At 45.0% G+C, this 18,955-nt stretch overlaps 1 protein-coding gene across 4 annotated transcripts in view; it reads left to right on the top strand.

Annotated features, from left to right (window-relative positions):
- Positions 1 to 7,176: 7,176 nt before the first annotated feature.
- LOC306961930 (serine/threonine-protein kinase BRSK2-like) overlaps positions 7,177 to 18,955 on the top strand; it is an 86,506-nt gene continuing 74,727 nt past the window's right edge. For 2 of the 4 annotated variants that reach the window (XM_079554898.1, XM_079554897.1), the window contains exon 1: positions 7,177 to 7,569. In XM_079554898.1, the coding sequence (XP_079411024.1) occupies positions 7,476 to 7,569 (94 nt within the window). In that variant the 5' untranslated portion in view covers positions 7,177 to 7,475. The remainder of the gene's footprint in view (positions 7,570 to 18,955) is intronic. The other 2 variants (XM_079554900.1, XM_079554899.1) reach the window with 1 other exon arrangement.

Here is an 18,955-nt window from a genome sequence, read left to right as displayed (position 1 = left end):
TTGACCCACTGTCATGTTCTGGGCATTTGGATGCAAGGTGACACAAGGGGGCGCCCTTCCAACCTTCTCAGTGTAAATGTGAGTTGACTTTCTTCAGACTTAGACTTTAGGCCAGACACCATGAGTGACAGTAACATGACGCTAAATACAGTGAGCTCTTGAAAAGGCTGAGGCCTCATTGCTCTTCAGTCACAGACTGAGAAGTGAAGAAGCAAGTCGTGGAGCTTCTGCTTTAGCCAGAACTTCAGACTTCTGCTGCATGTCATGTGTTATGCAAGAGTCATATCATATTCTGAAACTCAATTATGTTGTAAAAACCTAATATATGGAAACTTATTATTACAATTACAATTCAAAAAAAAAAAAAAACACAAACAAACCCAGGTCACTTGTGTCTGTTTTAGGTCATGTTTGTCCCAGTCCCTCTGAGTCGTGGTGCAGCAGGACTGATGTGGACAGATGTTACAGGAGAAGCTCATGAGGTTCATTTCTTCAACAGTTACTATAGTAACTATTTTCTCCAAAGTAAAAGTAGATCTACCACAGTCCTGTCCACATCTGTCATGGTCCACCATGACCCACCATGACTCAGAGGAACTGGGACAAACATGACAGCAGATACAAATGGTTAGGGTTTGTTTTTTTGTTTTTAAAATGAGAGTAAATTTAAAATAAAAAAAAATTAGATACAGCATTTTTGTAATTGTAATTATTTTCCATATATTATGTTTTTCCTACAGAGTTTGAGAATATGATCAATCAAACTTTATTTATAAAGTGCTTTTCATACCAAAAGGTATCACAAAGTGCTTTACAGATTACAACATTTGATATGATGTAATATGACCGCTACATGCAGCAGAAGTCTGAAGTTCTGTCTAAAGCAGAAGCTCCGTGACTTCCTTCTTCACTTCTCAGTCTGTGACTGAAGAGCAATGAGGCCTCAGCCTTTTTAATGGAAACAAAGAGCACACTGTATTTAGCGTCATGTTACTGTCACTCATGGTGTCTGACCGAAAGTCTCAGTCTGACACAAGGGGGCGCCCTTCCAACCTTCTCAGTGTAAATGTGAGTTGACTTTCTTCAGAGTGAGACTTTAGGTCAGACACCATGAGTGACAGTAACATGACGCTAAATACAGTGAGCTCTTTGTTTGCAGTATAAAGGCTGAGGCGTCGTTGCTCTTCAGTCACTGACTGAGAAGTGAAGAAGGAAGTCGTGGAGCTTCTGCTTTAGCCAGAACTTCAGACTTCTGCTGCATGTAAGAGTCATATCTTAAAAGTACATTGGCTCAATGAAGAGTTTTAAATTGACTCAATGAATCTTTGAACATTCAAGTCAGGAACATTTTTTTGTTGAACCAATTTAAAATATTCACAGTTACAGATGAAACATTTATAGTTGGACTAATGAATATATATCATTATGAACAACTGGTAAAATGCAGATGTAAATGATTTCTATACATTTTTCAGATTAAGCCAATGTTTTACTTTTCTCAGTGTGTGTACCATCAGTGGGCCATGTCTGGACCACCTTTGAATAATCTGGTTTACTACTGGCTAAGAGTTGGACCTGTTCTGGGTTTATTGTGGGCCAGATGTGGTAACCGGATGTGGACCGCGTTATGGCCGATAATCCACGCGGTATGTGGGCCAAATCAACGTGTCTGATGTGGGCCACATCTGGGCCATACCAATTTTGCTATCTGGGTATAGGTCGATGTGACGCCTCATTTGAAAGCTAAGACCTGATTTTGAGCAGGTTTGCAATTCATACGAAGATTGATCTGCTGCACTGGGACAGAGGGGTGATGGGACAGTAACAGAGAGAGAGAGAGAGAGAGAGAGAGAGAGAGAGAGAGAGGGGTGTGTTTGGGGGCCAACCCGGGGGCACAGAGGCTGAGCATTCATCAACAGGCACCAGGTCTGCTCTGCAAACATAATGTCTGATTTGGAAAAATTTATCTGTTTTTAAAAAAATAAAATATCATTATTTTCCATTTACAAAATACATCTGAAAACAGGTGAATACAAACAAGGCTGGACAGATGTGTAAAATAGTCAAACCTATGTCTTTATGAATTGTTTTTTTTCTTCCCTACAGTAGATGTTGTGCGGTGTCCCCTGGTGTTTCTTTGTCTGGGACGGGGGCGTCCTGCGGGGGCGAGCAGGATGGGCGGGGGAGGGTTTTGGATCAGGAGAGAGAGAGCGGGTGGGGGAACCATCTGTCACAGAGGAGAGGGGTCTTTGTGCCGAACGAGTGACGAGCGATAAACGGGTGTCACCCTCCGAACATTAAATTAGACTCAACTGTCACCGGGACAGACGGGAGAGAGAGGGGGGGGAGAAGGGGAGAGAGAGGAGAGATGGGAGGGAGGGAAGAGAGATGAGAGATGGGGGAGAGAGGGGGAAGAGAGGGGAGAAAGAGGAGAGAGAGGAGTGAGAGGGGGGAAGAGACGGAAATGAGCGGGAAAAGAGAAAGGAGAGAGAGAGAGAGACAGAGAAGAGTGAGAGAGAGAGACAGGGGGAGGGAGAGAGAGGAGAGTGAGGAGAGAGAGGAGTGAGAGGTGGAAGAGACGGAAGTCAGTGGGAAAAGAGAAAGGAGAGAAAAAGAAGAGAGAGAGAGAAAGGAGAAGGAAAGGAAGAGAGATTGGAGAGAGAGAGGAGTGAGGGGGTAAGAGACAGAAGTGAGTGGGAAAAGAGAAAGGAGAGAAAAAGAAGAGCGAGAAAGAGAGAAAGGAGAAGAGAAGGAAAGGAAGAGAGATTGGAGAGAGAGGGAAGAGAGGGGAGAAAGAGGAGATAGAGAGGAGTGAGGGGGTAAGAGACAGGAGTGAGTGGGAAAAGAGAAAGGAGAGAGAGAAGAGCGAGAGAGAGAAAAAAGGGGTAGAGAGAGGGAAGGGAGGAGAGATGGGAGGGAGGGAAGAGAGATGAGAGATGGTAAGAGAGGGGAGAAAGAGGAGAGATGAGTGAGAGGGGGGAAGAGACGGAAATGAGCGGGAAAAGAGAAAGGAGAGAGAGAGACAGAGAAGAGAGAGAGAGAGAGAGGGGGGGAAGGGAGAAGAGGAGAGATGGGAGGGAGAGATGAGAGATGGGAGAGAGGGGGAAGAGAGGGGAGAGAGAGGAGTGAGAGGGGGGTAAGAGACGGATATGAGCGGGAAAAGAGAAAGGAGAGAGGGGAAGGGAGAGAGAGGAGAGATGGGAGGGAGGGATGAAAGAGAGGGAAGAGAGGGGAGAAAGAGGAGAGAGAGGAGTGAGAGGGGGAAGAGACGGAAGTGAGTGGGAAAAGAGAAAGGAGAGAAAAAGAAGAGCGAGAGAGAGAGAAAGGAGAAGAGAGAGGGAAGGGAAGAGAGACTGGAAAGAGAGGGAAGAGAGGGGAGAAAGAGGAGAGAGAGAGAGGAGTGAGGGGGCAAGAGACGGAAGTGAGTGGGAAAAGAGAAAGGAGAGAGAGAAGAGCGAGAGAAAAAGGGGTAGAGAGAGGGAAGGGAAGAGAGAGGAGAGATGGGAGGGAGGGAAGAGAGATGAGAGATGGGAAGAGAGGGGAGAAAGAGGAGAGAGAGGGGGAAGAGACAGAAGTGAGTGGGAAAAGAGAAAGGAGAGAGAGAGAGAGAGAGAAAGGGGAGGAGAGAGAGAGGAGACATGGGAGAGGGAAGAGATATGGTGAGAGAGAGGGGGGAAAGAGGTGAGAAAGAGAAGAGACAGAGGTGAGAGGGGGGGAAAAGACCGAAAGTGAGATGGAAAAGAGAAAGGAGAGAGAAAGGGGAAGAGAGGGGACTATAGAGGACAGAGAGAGGGGACAGAGAAGGAAAAAGAGGGGAGAGGGAGGGGAGAGAAACGGCTGGGAGCGAGGGAACTACGGGGCAGAGAGAGAAAAGGAAAAAAAGAGGGGAGATGGGGGAATAGAGAAAACAGAGGGAGGGATATAGAGGGCAGAGAGGGGATGGGGAAGAGAGGCGAGAGAAAGACGAGAGAGAGGGGAAATGAGGGAAGGAAGCAGAGAGAGTCGGAAAGGGACGGGAAAGAGGGGCGAGAGAAAGGGGAAATAGAGGGACGGAGGGTGGGGGCAGAAAGAGGGGATCGGGGGCTGTAAATCAAAGCCGATGATCACTTCTCCTTCACCATCACAATATGTGCTGTATCCCGTGCGATGCCAATGTCCCCGTCGCACCGTACGCTGGACCCCTCTTCCGTGGGACGTCCCGTGCGCTCCGTGGATGAGGTCATGACCAGTGGCACAGAGGGACTTTTATCTGAAAGGCACAAACAACGCCATAAAGTCTCTCTGACATGTGTGCTCGAGATCGGGGGCCCCCACGTGTCCACTGCGATGGATGGAAGACTCCTGGAAGACTGAGAGTCGACACAAAACATGCGGTCCGTTTTTAGCACAGAGCACGTACTTGAATCTCCTTTTAGCTGCAAACTAGCTGCAAGAAACTGCTGTAACTTTTTTCTGTTGTTATCAGTGCGCGTGCCACTGAATTCATTTGTACGCTTTGACCAAACAAACTTGAGCGAAAAAATCTGCCCCCCCCCCCTCCTCCTCACTCAAATCTCTGCAGAATCCCACGAAACTCTCCACGGCGCTCCATCCCGAGTGCGCCCAGGTCCATGACTCATGCGCATGTCCGTTCTGGCGTGAAGCCTCCCGAGTTCAGAGCGGAAGTGAGGCGGGGGGGCGCTTTCAAAATAAAACACGGCCCGATAAAGGCTGGGATGAAACATTTTGTGGCGTGATGCGGGAACGTGCTCGTGTAGGCCTATCGCTGTGTGGGCGAGTGGTAGGTGGTGATCGATATGGCTGATGGCAGTCGCGCTTCTGTCAGTCTGCCCCCGAGAGCGACAGTGGCTCCTCAAGCTACAATGGTTCATTATGAAAGTCGACTAGAGAAGAGCTTTTGTGACTTGTCCCTATGTGATAATCCCCCTGGCTCCCCATCTTCTCACGGCACAGTCAAATATACACTAGGTCTGTAGGCTGCACAAGACAATGGGTGTTCTCAGGGGCGGACTGGCCATATGTCCATTCTGGAAGAGCACAGAAGGGCCACTGGCTCAAGGGCCACTGGTTTGGCCTCTCAATTTTCTCCTTAATCTCTAATTTTCTTAACCGAGCTTTGCCCAAATCTAACAGCTCAAAAGAAAAGCGCCAAAACAGAAAAAACTAAAACGAGAATGAACACGGGACAAAAATGTGCCGTAGAAGCAACAAAAAAATGTGACAAAAACGTGGCATAAACAAGACAAACAACAACAAAAACATGACAAAAAAAACCAAAACAAAAAAGAGACAAAAACACAGCAACAAAGCAATGAAAAAAGCAACAAAAAAAGTCACAAAAAAGTGTAAAAACACAATGACAAAGCCACAAAAGTAATGAAAAAAACAACAAAATCGTGACAAAGAGTTGCAATCACTCTTGTAGGTCTTAGCTTTCAAATGAGGCGTTACACTGTTGCTCTCCAGTTCAGGAGCTTTGAGATTTGGGTAGTGTCAATATGCATTTGTGCTGTGCGCATTTACGCTAATTTGGGCCACACTGGTCAGAGTCCAGGGCCGATTTGAAGTCCCAGTGGGTGTTCTTCTGTGTGTTCTTCTAACTTCCCAAGAATAGACATTGTCGAGGTCTTACTCTTGATGATATTATAGTGTAATAATAGTCATTCATGAATGGCTAGATTTACACTGACTGACTGCCATTATATCGTCTCAAATTTACCTGAAACTTTTACCCCGGGAACCGAGAGATGGGGGAAGGCATTTTCCCACAAATAGGGGGCAAATTAAACCCTAATTTATCTGCCTTTATTTAAGAAATTTCTTTAAAACAACGGCAATGATGAATGGACAGCTTTTATAATCCTCAGTATGGATAAACAGATGAAAATGTAAACCTCATAACCCCCACCTTAGCCAAGTGCATTTTGTCCAGCTTTACCCAAATCTAAAAAGCATACAACAGGCCAGTGCAACACCTTATTTGAAAGCTGAGACCCACAAAACTGATATAAATTGATCTTTTCCATTGCTTTTTTGACACACTTTTATCTTTTTTGTTTTTTTTTACATTTTAGAAGAAGAAGGAGGAGAACTTTATGTATATAGCGCTTTTCACCGACAGTTTACATTTTAGTCGCTTTTTGGGCACTTTTTTGTTGTGTCTTTGTAACATTTTTGTACAACATATTAATCGCCTTTTTTGGTAATACTTTTGTCGCTCGTTTGTTGCTTTTTTGTTGACGTTGTTTTGTTTGTTGCGTTTTCATCCTCGCTTTCGTCGCACTTTTGACGCTTTTTTTCAAGGCGCTTTTAAGGGGAGACGCTAGAGGCAAAACTCAATTTTTTTCAGTTTTCAGGTTTTGGGCCAAATTGGTCTCTGAACATACAAGCTTTCACCCGGAAACAGAAAATATGCCTAATCTTCACAACAACATGGTTAAATATTGCGCTGATTCAATGTTCCCCCATAGACTTGTATGGGAGAATGCGATTTCAAGGGCCTTTTTCTCAAAACACATTTTTCTGTCATTGTGGCGACACTATGTCCATGTCAGCCGGACCTAAAGACTACAAATTTTCCAGCCTTGGACTAAACAGTACTTGGAAGATTTTTTCAGAGGGATTTTATATTATCTAATCCCTAGCCCCATTTATTGAGTTTTGAATGTCAAAAATGAGGCGAAAATTACATTTTTACAAATTTTTCCACTAAAAAACAGCTTGTTTTAAAACTAAACAAGAAATCCAGAATCCCCTCTGAGAAAGTCTTGGTAACTCATTTATCAATAAAATGAAACAATAAATTTGAATGTAGCTCTATCCATTATTCAGATTTCGTTGCCGAAAAGATGGGAAATTTGGGGCATTTTTAGGCATAAAACACCTTGTTCTTATATGAAAAGATAAAATGACAGAAAACTTGCAATGTATTTTTTTTCTCACATTTATGCCAGTGATCTACAGCAAAAGTTTCAAATTGATATCTGTAAATATACATTGTTTCCCTATTCACCTGCAGTGTCTCGCCTTAAATTTGGGTAAAACCAAACTGGAGAAAATGTGCTCGGTTCAGGTGGGGGTTAATAGGTTCGTTTTCGCCCCCCCTCCGTGTACTCTCTGGCCCCGGTGGCGGAGCTTTTACTTTTACGCACGCGCCGGAAACGCCCGTGCGCCTCTGCGGTGGCGGACGCAGCTGGTGGAGGCAGAGCAAGCGGCAGCATCAGTCGCTGCTGTCCCGTCCTCAGATCACACCCAGCGGGGCCACAGCGCCATGATCCCCGGGGTCCCGTCCGCCTCGTGAGTGCGAGCCCCTCCGCACCGCCATACATGCGCTCTCCGCCCGTGCGCGCACTGGGATTTTACCTCACCCTGACGGACGCCCCGAGCGGGAGCAGGAGGCGAGCATCCCCCCAGCAGCAGCAGCACCACCACCACCACCTCCTCCGCCTCCACCTCCACCACGGCCGGCACGGAACATGACATCCGCGGGGAAGGAGGCCAACAGCGGCCACTACACCAACTACGTGGGGCCCTACCGCCTGGAGAAGACGCTGGGCAAGGGGCAGACAGGTTAGTTTTTTGGCCGGGAGAGGGGCTGCGGGGTGACGGGGGGGAGGTGGGGGCCGCTGCTCTGACATCACCGGTGCTCCTCTGACTGCGGGAAAATGGGAGAACTGCGGCTGACGGGACAGCGCTGACGGGGAGGGGGGGTTGCATCACCGCGCGCCTCGTCACAGAGAAACGTCGGTGATGATGGTGATGGTGATGATGGTGTGTTATGGAGCCGGATCTGGCGGTTGTGTCTTTAAAAGCGCTTGTTGTCAGGCAGAGTGCTCCCGTGTCTGTTCGGTCCATCTGCCGCGCACGCACACACACGCGCACACACGTACTCACACGCGCGCGCACTGCAGCGGCGGAGCGGGGCTGGTGCAGTGCTCGTGTCGGTCCAAATGTTACAGGACCCCGGGCGGAACAGCGGGGTTTGGACTCTTTGTCCCAGGACAGTGTCTCTCTAATACTCTGTACTCTGCACATTTGAGAGTCATTTACGACCGTGGTATACCTTTGGTCCAAGTTCAGACCTGGTTCAGATCTAGCCAAGAATCTGTTTTACACCTGCTTTATTACATGTTCTGGTTTAGTCTTGGTTTGTTGAGCCGGTTCAGTTTCCAAGGTTTAGCTCTAGGATCTTTGGTTTAGTCGGTGCAGCTCAGAGGTGGGTAAAGTAGGCTATAGACAAAAAGTGTTTGAGAAGAATTTCCTCTAAAAAACAAAAAACATTTTCACTCAAGGAGAAGTAAAATTGTAGTATAGGAGTGTACATTCCAGATTAGTTAATTTGATGAGCCTACTCGTTTGCTGTCATGCAGCACTAAAGTGCCCGGCCCATGCACTTACGGCTTAGAAGACACCAACAGACTACAACATATATGTGACATTCACAAATCATACTTAGCTTTTCAGCAAATTGTGTCAACAAGACAAGACGTCTAAACAACATGAGAAAAATAAGCCCAGATTAAAACTAAGCTTTTGCACATTTACACCTTCAATGCATTTTTTGTTTAAGGCTGAGTTTGCAAAAAAAAGAATATGGAGAGATGCGATACCGAATGCGTCACCTGTTATTGCGAGAGCTCACAATTTTTCTTTTTGCGTTATATTTTCCATTCCTAAACAGTCGACAGACCGCCAAATATATCAGAGAGTGTCCTCTTATACCTTGAAGCCAAGCCCGGAACAAAATCCATGTCCATGTTGAGTGGTGTTGCACATGTGGAGCACATGTTGAGACGTATGAAGTATTATTATAAGTAAAAGTATTTTCATACTTCATACTTTGCTCCGCCTGATCCCGTCAGACCTGACGCTCAGCAGGAAGGGCCTGGTCCGTTCTTGGATGGGAGCCTGTTTGGGACCAGGACGCCTGGGTGAAGTGAGTGAGTGAGTGAGAGGTGGTGATCTGAGGGGCCGATGGTGCAGACTAGTTGCCTCGCTTCTGTCAGTCTACCCCAGGGCAGCTATGGCTACAATTGTAGCTTACCACCACCAAGTATGGAGTGAATGACTAAACACTATATAAAACCGATGCCATATTATCATTATAATACTACAATAAAACAGTTATTGAAATAATGCACACCCGTATTGCACGTTTTTTCAATATTGCGCAGCCCTGACTTTCTCTGACACTGGCAAAAAACTACATTCAGATTCTGAAATAGTTCTAGTTTAGTAGTTTATATGAGCAATTTACATTCTTCATTTTCAAATTCACACCCTGTCATTGTCAATGAGAAATCAGAAGGAGTATCGGCCGAGGCAAGTGTGTTTATGTGTTGAGATGGACTTATATATCGGCCGATATATCGGGCCAGTATGAGGGTCTTTTACTCTATCGGCTATTGGACGATGCCATGCAGATTAAAGTCCAATATCTCCGGAACCAGAATTAATAGAGGCTTCCTGTTTGTGGCATTGGAAAGAGCTCAATCAATCACAGCTTTAAAATGAACCACAACGTCCTCAGCCTCAGAGGATCTGAGAAACATCGCTCACAAGTTTGTAAACCTCGGAATTTATATATTTTATGCTGCAGACTTTTGTTTATGATTTCATAACCATACGAGATCGAGACTTTTTGTCTTGGAATCTGTCTTGGAGTCTTTTAAACAGGCTCCACATCTGAAGCACCGAAAACATAAAATCAGCCATATTCAATCAGATCCACAGACTTAAGAGTTCAAAACAACAGTCTATCCTTGTAAGTATTCTGCTACATGCATGAAGTACAGTTACAACAACACTTAATCAAGTATGGGCCCTTCCTCCCCCACTTTCGTCTTGTTTTTGCGCCACAGCAAACATATACAGTAATATAGTCTTGGACCTGTCGGGCCGTGCTGACAGTGCAGCCCCTCTCTGCAGCGGGGGCACGAGTTCGCGTCCCACAGTGGAATACAGAGCGCCGGATGATGAATATGGTCGGCGTGCGAGGAGTCCATTGTGCTTCGTTAGTTACTGAGGTTGGCAAGTTCAGAGTCAGCAGAGTTTCATTCCTGTTCCGCTGGGCTCTGACGCTGGTACTTTTTTAAAAATCATGGATCTCAGTTACTGTGGCCAAGACGTTTCACCTGTGGAGTCGTCAAGTCTGTCTTGAAAAAAAAAAAGGCCTTAAATGTATGTAGGACGTTACTTGAAGAGCAAAGGCGCCGCTGCTTTTTAAATGTGAGCGGTGACGAGTGTGGGTCAGCCGTTTTCAGTGGGTCACTGGGTTTCTTTAGATGTTCATCTTCTGATAAAGTATAAACGACGCCATCTGAGTCTGTTGACTGCTCGTTTTCATCATGATCTTATCTCATGCTTATTCGACAATGGTTTGTGGGGCAAATACGTGATGTTGGGCCCGGGCCATGAGATGAAACATTTCTATCTTGAGCCGAGAGACCACGATATTCATGTGATCACACTCTGTTACTCTTCACTGTCATGGCTGTTTTTTGGGTCATAATTCCGGCCAGCCTCACATGGGCCGGCTGTGTGTTTGCTGCTTGTTGATCGCTGGTTTTGGCCAGTTGAGCTTTTTGTGAATGAATGAAGCTGAGTCTGCAGCCTGTGCTCTCTTTCTCTCTGTCTGTCCTTGTGGGAAACTTAATGATGTGGATGCACTCCCCTCATGCTGTTGCCCTGATCAAGTAGACCGAAGATGGGTCCATCTGTGTGAACGGCATGGAGAGGACAGTTGCAACATCCGTTTTTTTTTATACGTGTGTGAAAAGTGGAAACATAACCTGAAGTTTGGGACAGCATTAAAGGAAGTGAGTTGTTTCAGGATTATGATGATGATTCTGGCTCTAGATTACAAGTATTTTATTATAGGTATCGTCCAGTTATCCGTATCGGAAACCAAGTACTGTCAAAGCACCGGCGTTTATATATATATTTAAAATAAGTAATGGTACCAGCCCTAGTGGCGGGCGGGACATGCACACGCACACGCACTCAGGGAGATTGCAGTCTCTTCTTCTTCATGACAACAGTATTGATTTGCGCTCTTGTATTGGCCATAAACACATAATTACACGGAGCGGCAGGTCTCTTCTGTCTAATGGCCTCCTTCACGTTGTCTGTAATCACTGTCGGTCTGCCCCTCCCCCTGTGTTTACCCTCTCCCCGCACGGCCCCCCGCCCCCCCCCGGACCTGTGCAGGGGAAGCAGCTCTCAATGAAGCACGAACTTGATTCAGTTGTATTGACGACACATTCATTCATGGTTTTAGGCTCATGTGAAGGCAATAATAATGACTAGGGCTGGGACGAAACACTTTTGTCATGATGCGATATGTATCACGATACTCAGGGCCGATCAGATATGTATCACGATACTCAGGGCCGATCAGATATGTATCACGATACTCAGGGCCGATCAGATATGTATCACGATACTCAGGGCCGATCAGATACGCATCACGATACTCAGGGCCGATCAGATACGAATCACGATACTCAGGGCCGATCAGATATGTATCACGATACTCAGGGCCGATCAGATATGCATCATGATACTCAGGGCCGATCAGATATGCATCACGATACTCAGGGCCGATCAGATATGTATCACGATACTCAGGGCCGATCAGATATGCATCATGATACTCAGGGCCGATCAGATATGTATCACGATACTCAGGGCCGATCAGATATGCATCATGATACTCAGGGCCGATCAGATATGCATCACGATACTCAGGGCCGATCAGATATGTATCACGATACTCAGGGCCGATCAGATATGCATCATGATACTCAGGGCCGATCAGATATGTATCACGATACTCAGGGCCGATCAGATACGCATCACGATACTCAGGGCCGATCAGATACGTATCACGATACTCAGGGCCGATCAGATATGTATCACGATACTCAGGGCCGATCAGATACGTATCACGATACTCAGGGCCGATCAGATATGTATCATGATACTCAGGGCCGATCAGATATGTATCACGATACTCAGGGCCGATCAGATACGCATCACGATACTCAGGGCCGATCAGATACGTATCACGATACTCAGGGCCGATCAGATATGTATCATGATACTCAGGGCCGATCAGATATGTATCACGATACTCAGGGCCGATCAGATACGTATCACGATACTCAGGGCCGATCAGATATGTATCACGATACTCAGGGCCGATCAGATATGCATCATGATACTCAGGGCCGATCAGATATGTATCACGATACTCAGGGCCGATCAGATATGCATCATGATACTCAGGGCCGATCAGATATGTATCACGATACTCAGGGCCGATCAGATACGCATCACGATACTCAGGGCCGATCAGATACGTATCACGATACTCAGGGCCGATCAGATACGTATCACGATACTCAGGGCCGATCAGATACGTATCACGATACTCAGGGCCGATCAGATACGTATCACGATACTCAGGGCCGATCAGATACGTATCACGATACTCAGGGCCGATCAGATACGTATCACGATACTCAGGGCCGATCAGATACGTATTCAGTGTATCACTGTCATTATTCGTTCACACGACATCCGGTGATGGTAAGCTACTATTGTAGCCACAGCCGCCCTGGAACTACCAGTTTGTCTCCCTCCGACACCACTCGCTTTAGTCAGTCTCATACAGGCTCCTTTACAGGCAATTATTTGGCGGAAAAAGGTTATAAAAGTTTTTTTTTCTCTCTGAAAAAAATTAAGCCAAATATAAAATTGAAAGTAGTCTATCTGAGAAAAATATACCGGGTTGCTTTTTTCTTTCTTTTTCAAATCTATAATAATTATTCACATAGTAGCATAAAGCCCTTGAATATTTTATCAATACCATTTCGAAACTGTCGAGAATTCTTTTTTTTTCCAAATGAGGATAACTTTTGCACAGGTTTTTATACACAAGTTCTTTTCCGGGAACAAACACTTTGAAATCCTGTTGTTCTCCTGAGGCTGTAATATTGATCACCACTTCGTTTTTGGTTATAAATATAGAAGAGGGTCCAGGGGGCAGTCAGGACCCCCCGCGGCAATGTCCGCCCCCTGGAGCTGAAATACACCTTCATTATCAACCTACGACTCCCAGCTCTGTCTCCCTCAGCCTCCAGTGCTTTGCAATGACATAAACACGCAGTTTCAATACGTGCTCAAAATGAATCAGAAAAAAGACAACATTTACCCTGCACAGTGCTTATTTTATCACGTTTTGTCGTTAGAGAAGCGGAGATATCCGACCTGTAGCTTTGCAAAGCCGGCTTTCCCTCACACATTTATTATAAATATTCACATATTTTACGTCCTAAGCCTGATTATTCAGCTTTAAAACCCCCAAATATAAGACGAAATAATTTTGTTTACAAATGTTTTCACAAAATTTATAATGAAACAAAATCGCCTCTGAAAAACATCTTTGTCACTCAAATGTCACAAAATATATCTAAATCTGGGTCATCCATTATTTATATTTCGTTGCTGAAAATTCCTAGCCTGGCTAAGGCCAAACTAAAATCACAAGTGATATTTAGTCTGGGGACGACCAATTCCTGTTCTCGAAGGAGAGGTGTGGTTTACGATCGTCCATAGCCGTTTATTGGGCGCTACAAATGTCTATTATGTGTCTGGATGTAGCCACAGCCAATAGTATCAAAGTATCAGATGACGTATGACATACCTGCTGTAAACTTTCGTGCTAAACGTTTTAGAACACGGTCTAAAGCTTGATCCAAAGATGGCGTCTCGTCTGTTGCTGTTATGTTGGATCTGTAAATGAACTTTTTTGTTTTTAAATGTTATCCCTAAACAAACAACAAGCTCCTGTATATCGAATAGTGTGCCATCGTCGTGCCGTCCCTCCTCGTTCTATGATTGGTCCCAGATCCATGCGAAAATTTCGGCCATGGTCCCCACTCAAATCATTTGGAAATGCACACATGATAGACATTTGTAGCGCCCAATAAACGGCTATGGATGATCGTAAAGCACACCTCTCTTATGAGAAAATGCATTGGTGGTCCCCAGATTAACAAAATGTCTTATTTTTATATGAAAACAGAAATTGACAGAAAACTTACAATGCATTTTTACTCATATTTACATCATTAATGTTCAGCAAAAGTTTCAGATAAATATCGCTAAATGTGTTTGTTTCCCTATTCACCTGCAGCGTCTCGCCTTCAGTTATTCTGAAATTTCAATGACTGCCTTAGCATCATTGGAAGCGTAACATTTGTGCGTCTGCTTGTATGAACCGTGAATCGTGGTCATGTCGGGGGTAAAAGCGCCTCGGCCTCCCAATGTCCTCTGAAATGACAGGAATAAATCGTCCTCTGTGTGTGTAGCGTTTACCGCAGATATATCTCCCATTCGGTCACGCTGAATGTAAAAAGATATCTGCTGCATTTGCATAGAGATAAAGGCGAAACTCCCCTTCCTTTGTCGTAAGTCACAGACCCTCCACCACGGGGGATGTAGAATTAACAGCAGCCGTAAATGCAAATGTCTCAACCCAGTTTTTCACATCATGTTTCCGCACTTTACACTGGCTTCTTATTCATGCAGTGATAAAGAATTGTCCCGACTAGTGTTTTTAGTAATAAAAATGAGCACATATGAGAGGAAAAAAATAATGGTGCACTATGCAACTTTTTATGTGGAAAAAAAGTTGATATTTGTGTGTATTTGACCTTGTAGTGACCCAGCAGCTGTATGAGTGGTCAGCGTGGCGTTTTTACTTTCCATCACAGTGGTCTGGAGGACGCTCCAGGATCAATTGTTTGAAAGGTTTTCTGGGGAGAGGCTCCGTCAGCAGTGCAATTCCTTCCACATATTTGGTCCTGGAGCGTCCTAGAGACCACTGTGATGCAGGGGCGCAGATAGGTTTTTGAAACTGGGGGGGACAAAGCTGCTCAGGCATGACAACCTATCAAACTTAATTGCCCATCATTGCAAGACAATAATGCGTATTGGTACGGTTTCTAATCACTCACCAAGCATGCCACATGACGTATGAAAAAGCAGTCCTGACGTAGGCTACACTGTCTGATAACCAAGTAAACCAACAGCTCGCGTTTCGCATTTTGACACACGCACAGCCCAGTCAACACAAACACATGAGCGCAATACCGTTTCTCGCCGCATATCAAAGTGAATGGTCAAGGGAGGCGCTGTTTCGCACATTGCAAAATGCTTGCAAGATATTTTTCTTCATAAAAGTGAGGGGGACGGATCCAGGTGAATGAAAATCTGGGTACGTCATGTCCCCCCCGTCCCCCCCGCTATCTGCGCCCATGCTGTGATGGAAAGTAAATGACCATGCTGACCACTCATACAGCCGCTGGGTCACTACAAGGTCAAATACGCACAAATATCAACTTTTTTTCCACACACTTTATTTATCGTGACAGCCGCTCTCAGTGCTGCTTGTAATAAACCGCCTCCGTCGACCTATAAGATTCAAGATTCAAGATTTTTGTTTGTCAAACCATGTGAATGGTAGAATGGGAGTTCAGGGAGTTCAAGGAGTTCAGGGAGTTCATCTTCCCGATGGCCTGTGTACGAAACTGTTTCCTCAGTCGACTGGAACCAGTAAGCCACGCCCTCTCGCTAGTGGCACAGGCACAAAGCGCAACAACAGCGCCGCTCGGAAGATAACCATCACGTTTAGAGTTTGTGCTGTCCTTGTGCGCAAATGATGCTACAACCAGCCCCAGCCTCCCCCAAAGTGAGGACAGACAGGCTCCAGGACGGAGACTTTAGAGAGACAATACACAGGGGTACAAAAAACTTGACCTGATTGAGCAAAACCAATGTCATTTTTGGATTCTGCACATCAACTGTCCTAAATCACTAAAGTGATCGTAAACCAGTGCAATGCATAAAGTGTTTTTTTTAAGTTCACAAACTCACAAAAATCCAAAGTACATCCTCTTTACGAATGATTTGACTGGGAGTCGTTCCAGATTGATGTGCTAAAGTTTGCAGTACAATATCAACAGCTTTAATCAGGTGAATATGAGCTTCATGTGATTCACAGAAACCTGTTTTAGACTTTGAGGAGCTGAGTAAGTTTAGAAATATCTAAACTTTATTGCAAAAATGACACAGTTGTGGCACAATCAGCTTTAATCACACTTGTCTCCACATGTGGTTAGACCGAGTCATTACATCCATTAAAGTTTTTCAATCTGCCAAAAAACTGTTCCTTCACTTCCCGTCCCTGATCCAGCTGAGAGCACTTTAATTATGTCTGTCAATATCTGCAATCAGACAGAGTACAGCCCTTTATCTCCTCCGCTCTCGCTCTCGCTCTATGATTGAGCACAAACCCTGCAGCAGACTTTCCCCCTGACTCATCAATGAAGCGGCAGAATCACTGAAGCCAAATGGCCCCCGCCCGGCTCCTCGCTGAGCTACAAGTGTCGGACCTCGGAGCGGAGCGAGTGCTTTTAGACCAGCTCCTTTTCAAAGTCGCACGGATTTTACAGCTCATGTCACGGGCGTTATGTAATATAAAAGTGAGATGAAGCTCTGGAGTGGACTCGAACTCACAACACGGAGGCAGGCAAACGGGGAGGAAAATAGGGGGAGTTTTCCGGTGGTGCTTTTGGGCCGTCAGAATTAAATAATGAGTACATAACAGACTCACAGTTGTGCTGTTCCAGGCCTAAAGGCTTTAACTGCAGCAGGAGCCTGGGCTGTTCCAGATATAATTGAAGTTACACAAGCAAATAATGACTGATGATCAAAATCAGAAAGAACTTTAGCGTCGCACTTTTCATTCATTGTGGCAGAGAGACACTATTTAACATTGCACTAACTGGTGATATTTAAGTGGAACACCCCTCTGCTTTAATTCAAGTTGGTCCAATCCAGCGGAGACAGAGAAGAAGGGAAGGGGAAAAAGCATTAGCGTTCAATGTAGAAAAAGTGAACAAATAATCTATATTTTTATCTCCATGACTTGGTGCTGACTGTGGAGTTGTATCAGGCTCTGACTGTGGCCCATGTGAAAAGAGAAGTTGGTAGAAAATTGTGATAATTGAACCTTCAGTTTTCTTTTACAAAGTCAGCACACTGTCGTTTGGGTATAACTCCATGGACACTTGGGTCGGTCTAAAGCCCTGTCCATACGAAGTCAAGCTGAGGACCAAACGCAAAGATATTTTATCAATCCAGTGTATGGTCCATACGAGCCCGGCGTTTTGGGGGTCTGTAAACGAACATTTTCCAAACTAGGTCCCAGAGTGGAAAGATCTCAAAACGCTGTTTACGTGGCGCCGTTGTTACAACGTCTCCGCAACATTTACTAAAACGATGACATCACAGCTCCAGCGTGGTGTCTATGATCCATAATCTACTGACCTTAGAATGAGTTTTCCTCATGGATCTATGGATGGTTTTACTCCGCTCCTCTTTGCTCCACGGCAGTCCAAAAGCCACAGGTGACAAGTAGAAAAACACGGCCGAGTCAGTCTGTGTTTTTGGACTGACAGTAAAAGTCCGGTCCATGACAGGTTTTTCTGCTTTAGTTCCGTTACGTCTGAAGAATAAACTCTCCTCCTCGTCTCTTCTGTAGATCCTAAATCCTTGAATCAGTTTCATTTTCACTGTTTACATTCCACAAAAGTTTGCTGCGCATGTGCCCTCTACATCTTGTTCTGTCAGCTGTGTTAGCGTCACAGCGCCTCACACAGGCCTGGAAGATGAATTGCGCTGTTTTCACAGACCTGAGTCGACCCTTGTGGACGAACACATTTACCAAGCTGGCTTCGAGCCTACAAACAAAGTTTCTGAAAACATAAGCTTTTTGTCTTCGTGTGGATATCGCCTAAATCATTACAGAATGAGGTCCCAGCTGAGTGCAAATATAGTGTTTTTCGAATATACACCAAACAAGCTGTGGGTCGTCCTCAAAGACAAGGATTGACAATATGCTCTGGATGAATGGGTGAAATGTTCTGCAGTGTGGCTTTAAAACATACCACGTCATTTTTGGTAATTAGGGTGGGACAATATAATTGCTGATCATGGTGAAAAGAAGCACTGTTGATCGTTCAAAGTATGTTTTCATAATCAGGTTGATCGTTCATGAAGACAATCGGCAAAATGACACGGCTCCAGAGCACATGGCTAATGTAAACAAAGTGCACTCCCACTGCACCATCAGTCCAGCTGCAGCGTGATCCAGCCAAAGATCTGTTTCGTGTTAAAAATGCTTTCTCTGTGATTGTTAAAAACTGTATTTTCTGCAGAGCCTTCACAGCCTGTGTTTTTGTGTTAGCGGTAGCTTGTAGCTGCTACAATGCTAAATGCTAAACTTCCATTCAGTAAACAAGATGCCCAAGATCAGCTGTTGTAACATCTTCATCCCAGAAACACAAGTTATTTTTCAAGTCAAATTTATGGATGTATTTTTTTAGCAGATGAGTAATGAAAACTAAACATTCAAATTCCTCTTTAGAAATGGTTTGATAATTATTGACAACAATTTGAATATCAGCCCCGCACTGGGGCTAGTGTCTGAATGGTGTGTCCTGTCACAGATCAGATATCAGGAGATACAAGCGTGGGATATGGGACAGAGAGTGAGTGAGGAGAGACTGTCAGCACTCAGGAGTCGGCGAGTTGGGCTCAGGGCCAAAAAAAAGCATTTGGTCTGAGTGAGTCGACAGGTCGCTACAGTTCAAATTCACTCACCTTGTTGTGTTTCTTCAGCTGTGACTTTGTGACTGTTTGGGAAACTGTCAAAACTGTCAAATTAGAAAACATGGACATTTCCCACAGTGGTCAATGCTGAGTGAATTAAGTAATAAAGCAGTAAAGACAATGGGTTTTATTCCAAAAAGCAATATCTACAATTTGTGCGACGAATCATATTGACAAAAACTTCCTCAATGTGGATAATGACATCAGCCCCCCC

Source organism: Gobius niger (genome assembly GCF_951799975.1).
Source record: "Gobius niger genome assembly, chromosome: 4".
NCBI classification, from domain to species: Eukaryota; Metazoa; Chordata; class Actinopteri; order Gobiiformes; family Gobiidae; genus Gobius; species Gobius niger.
Note: the sequence above shows the minus strand (reverse complement) of the source record. Positions and strands in the feature narration are given on the sequence as shown.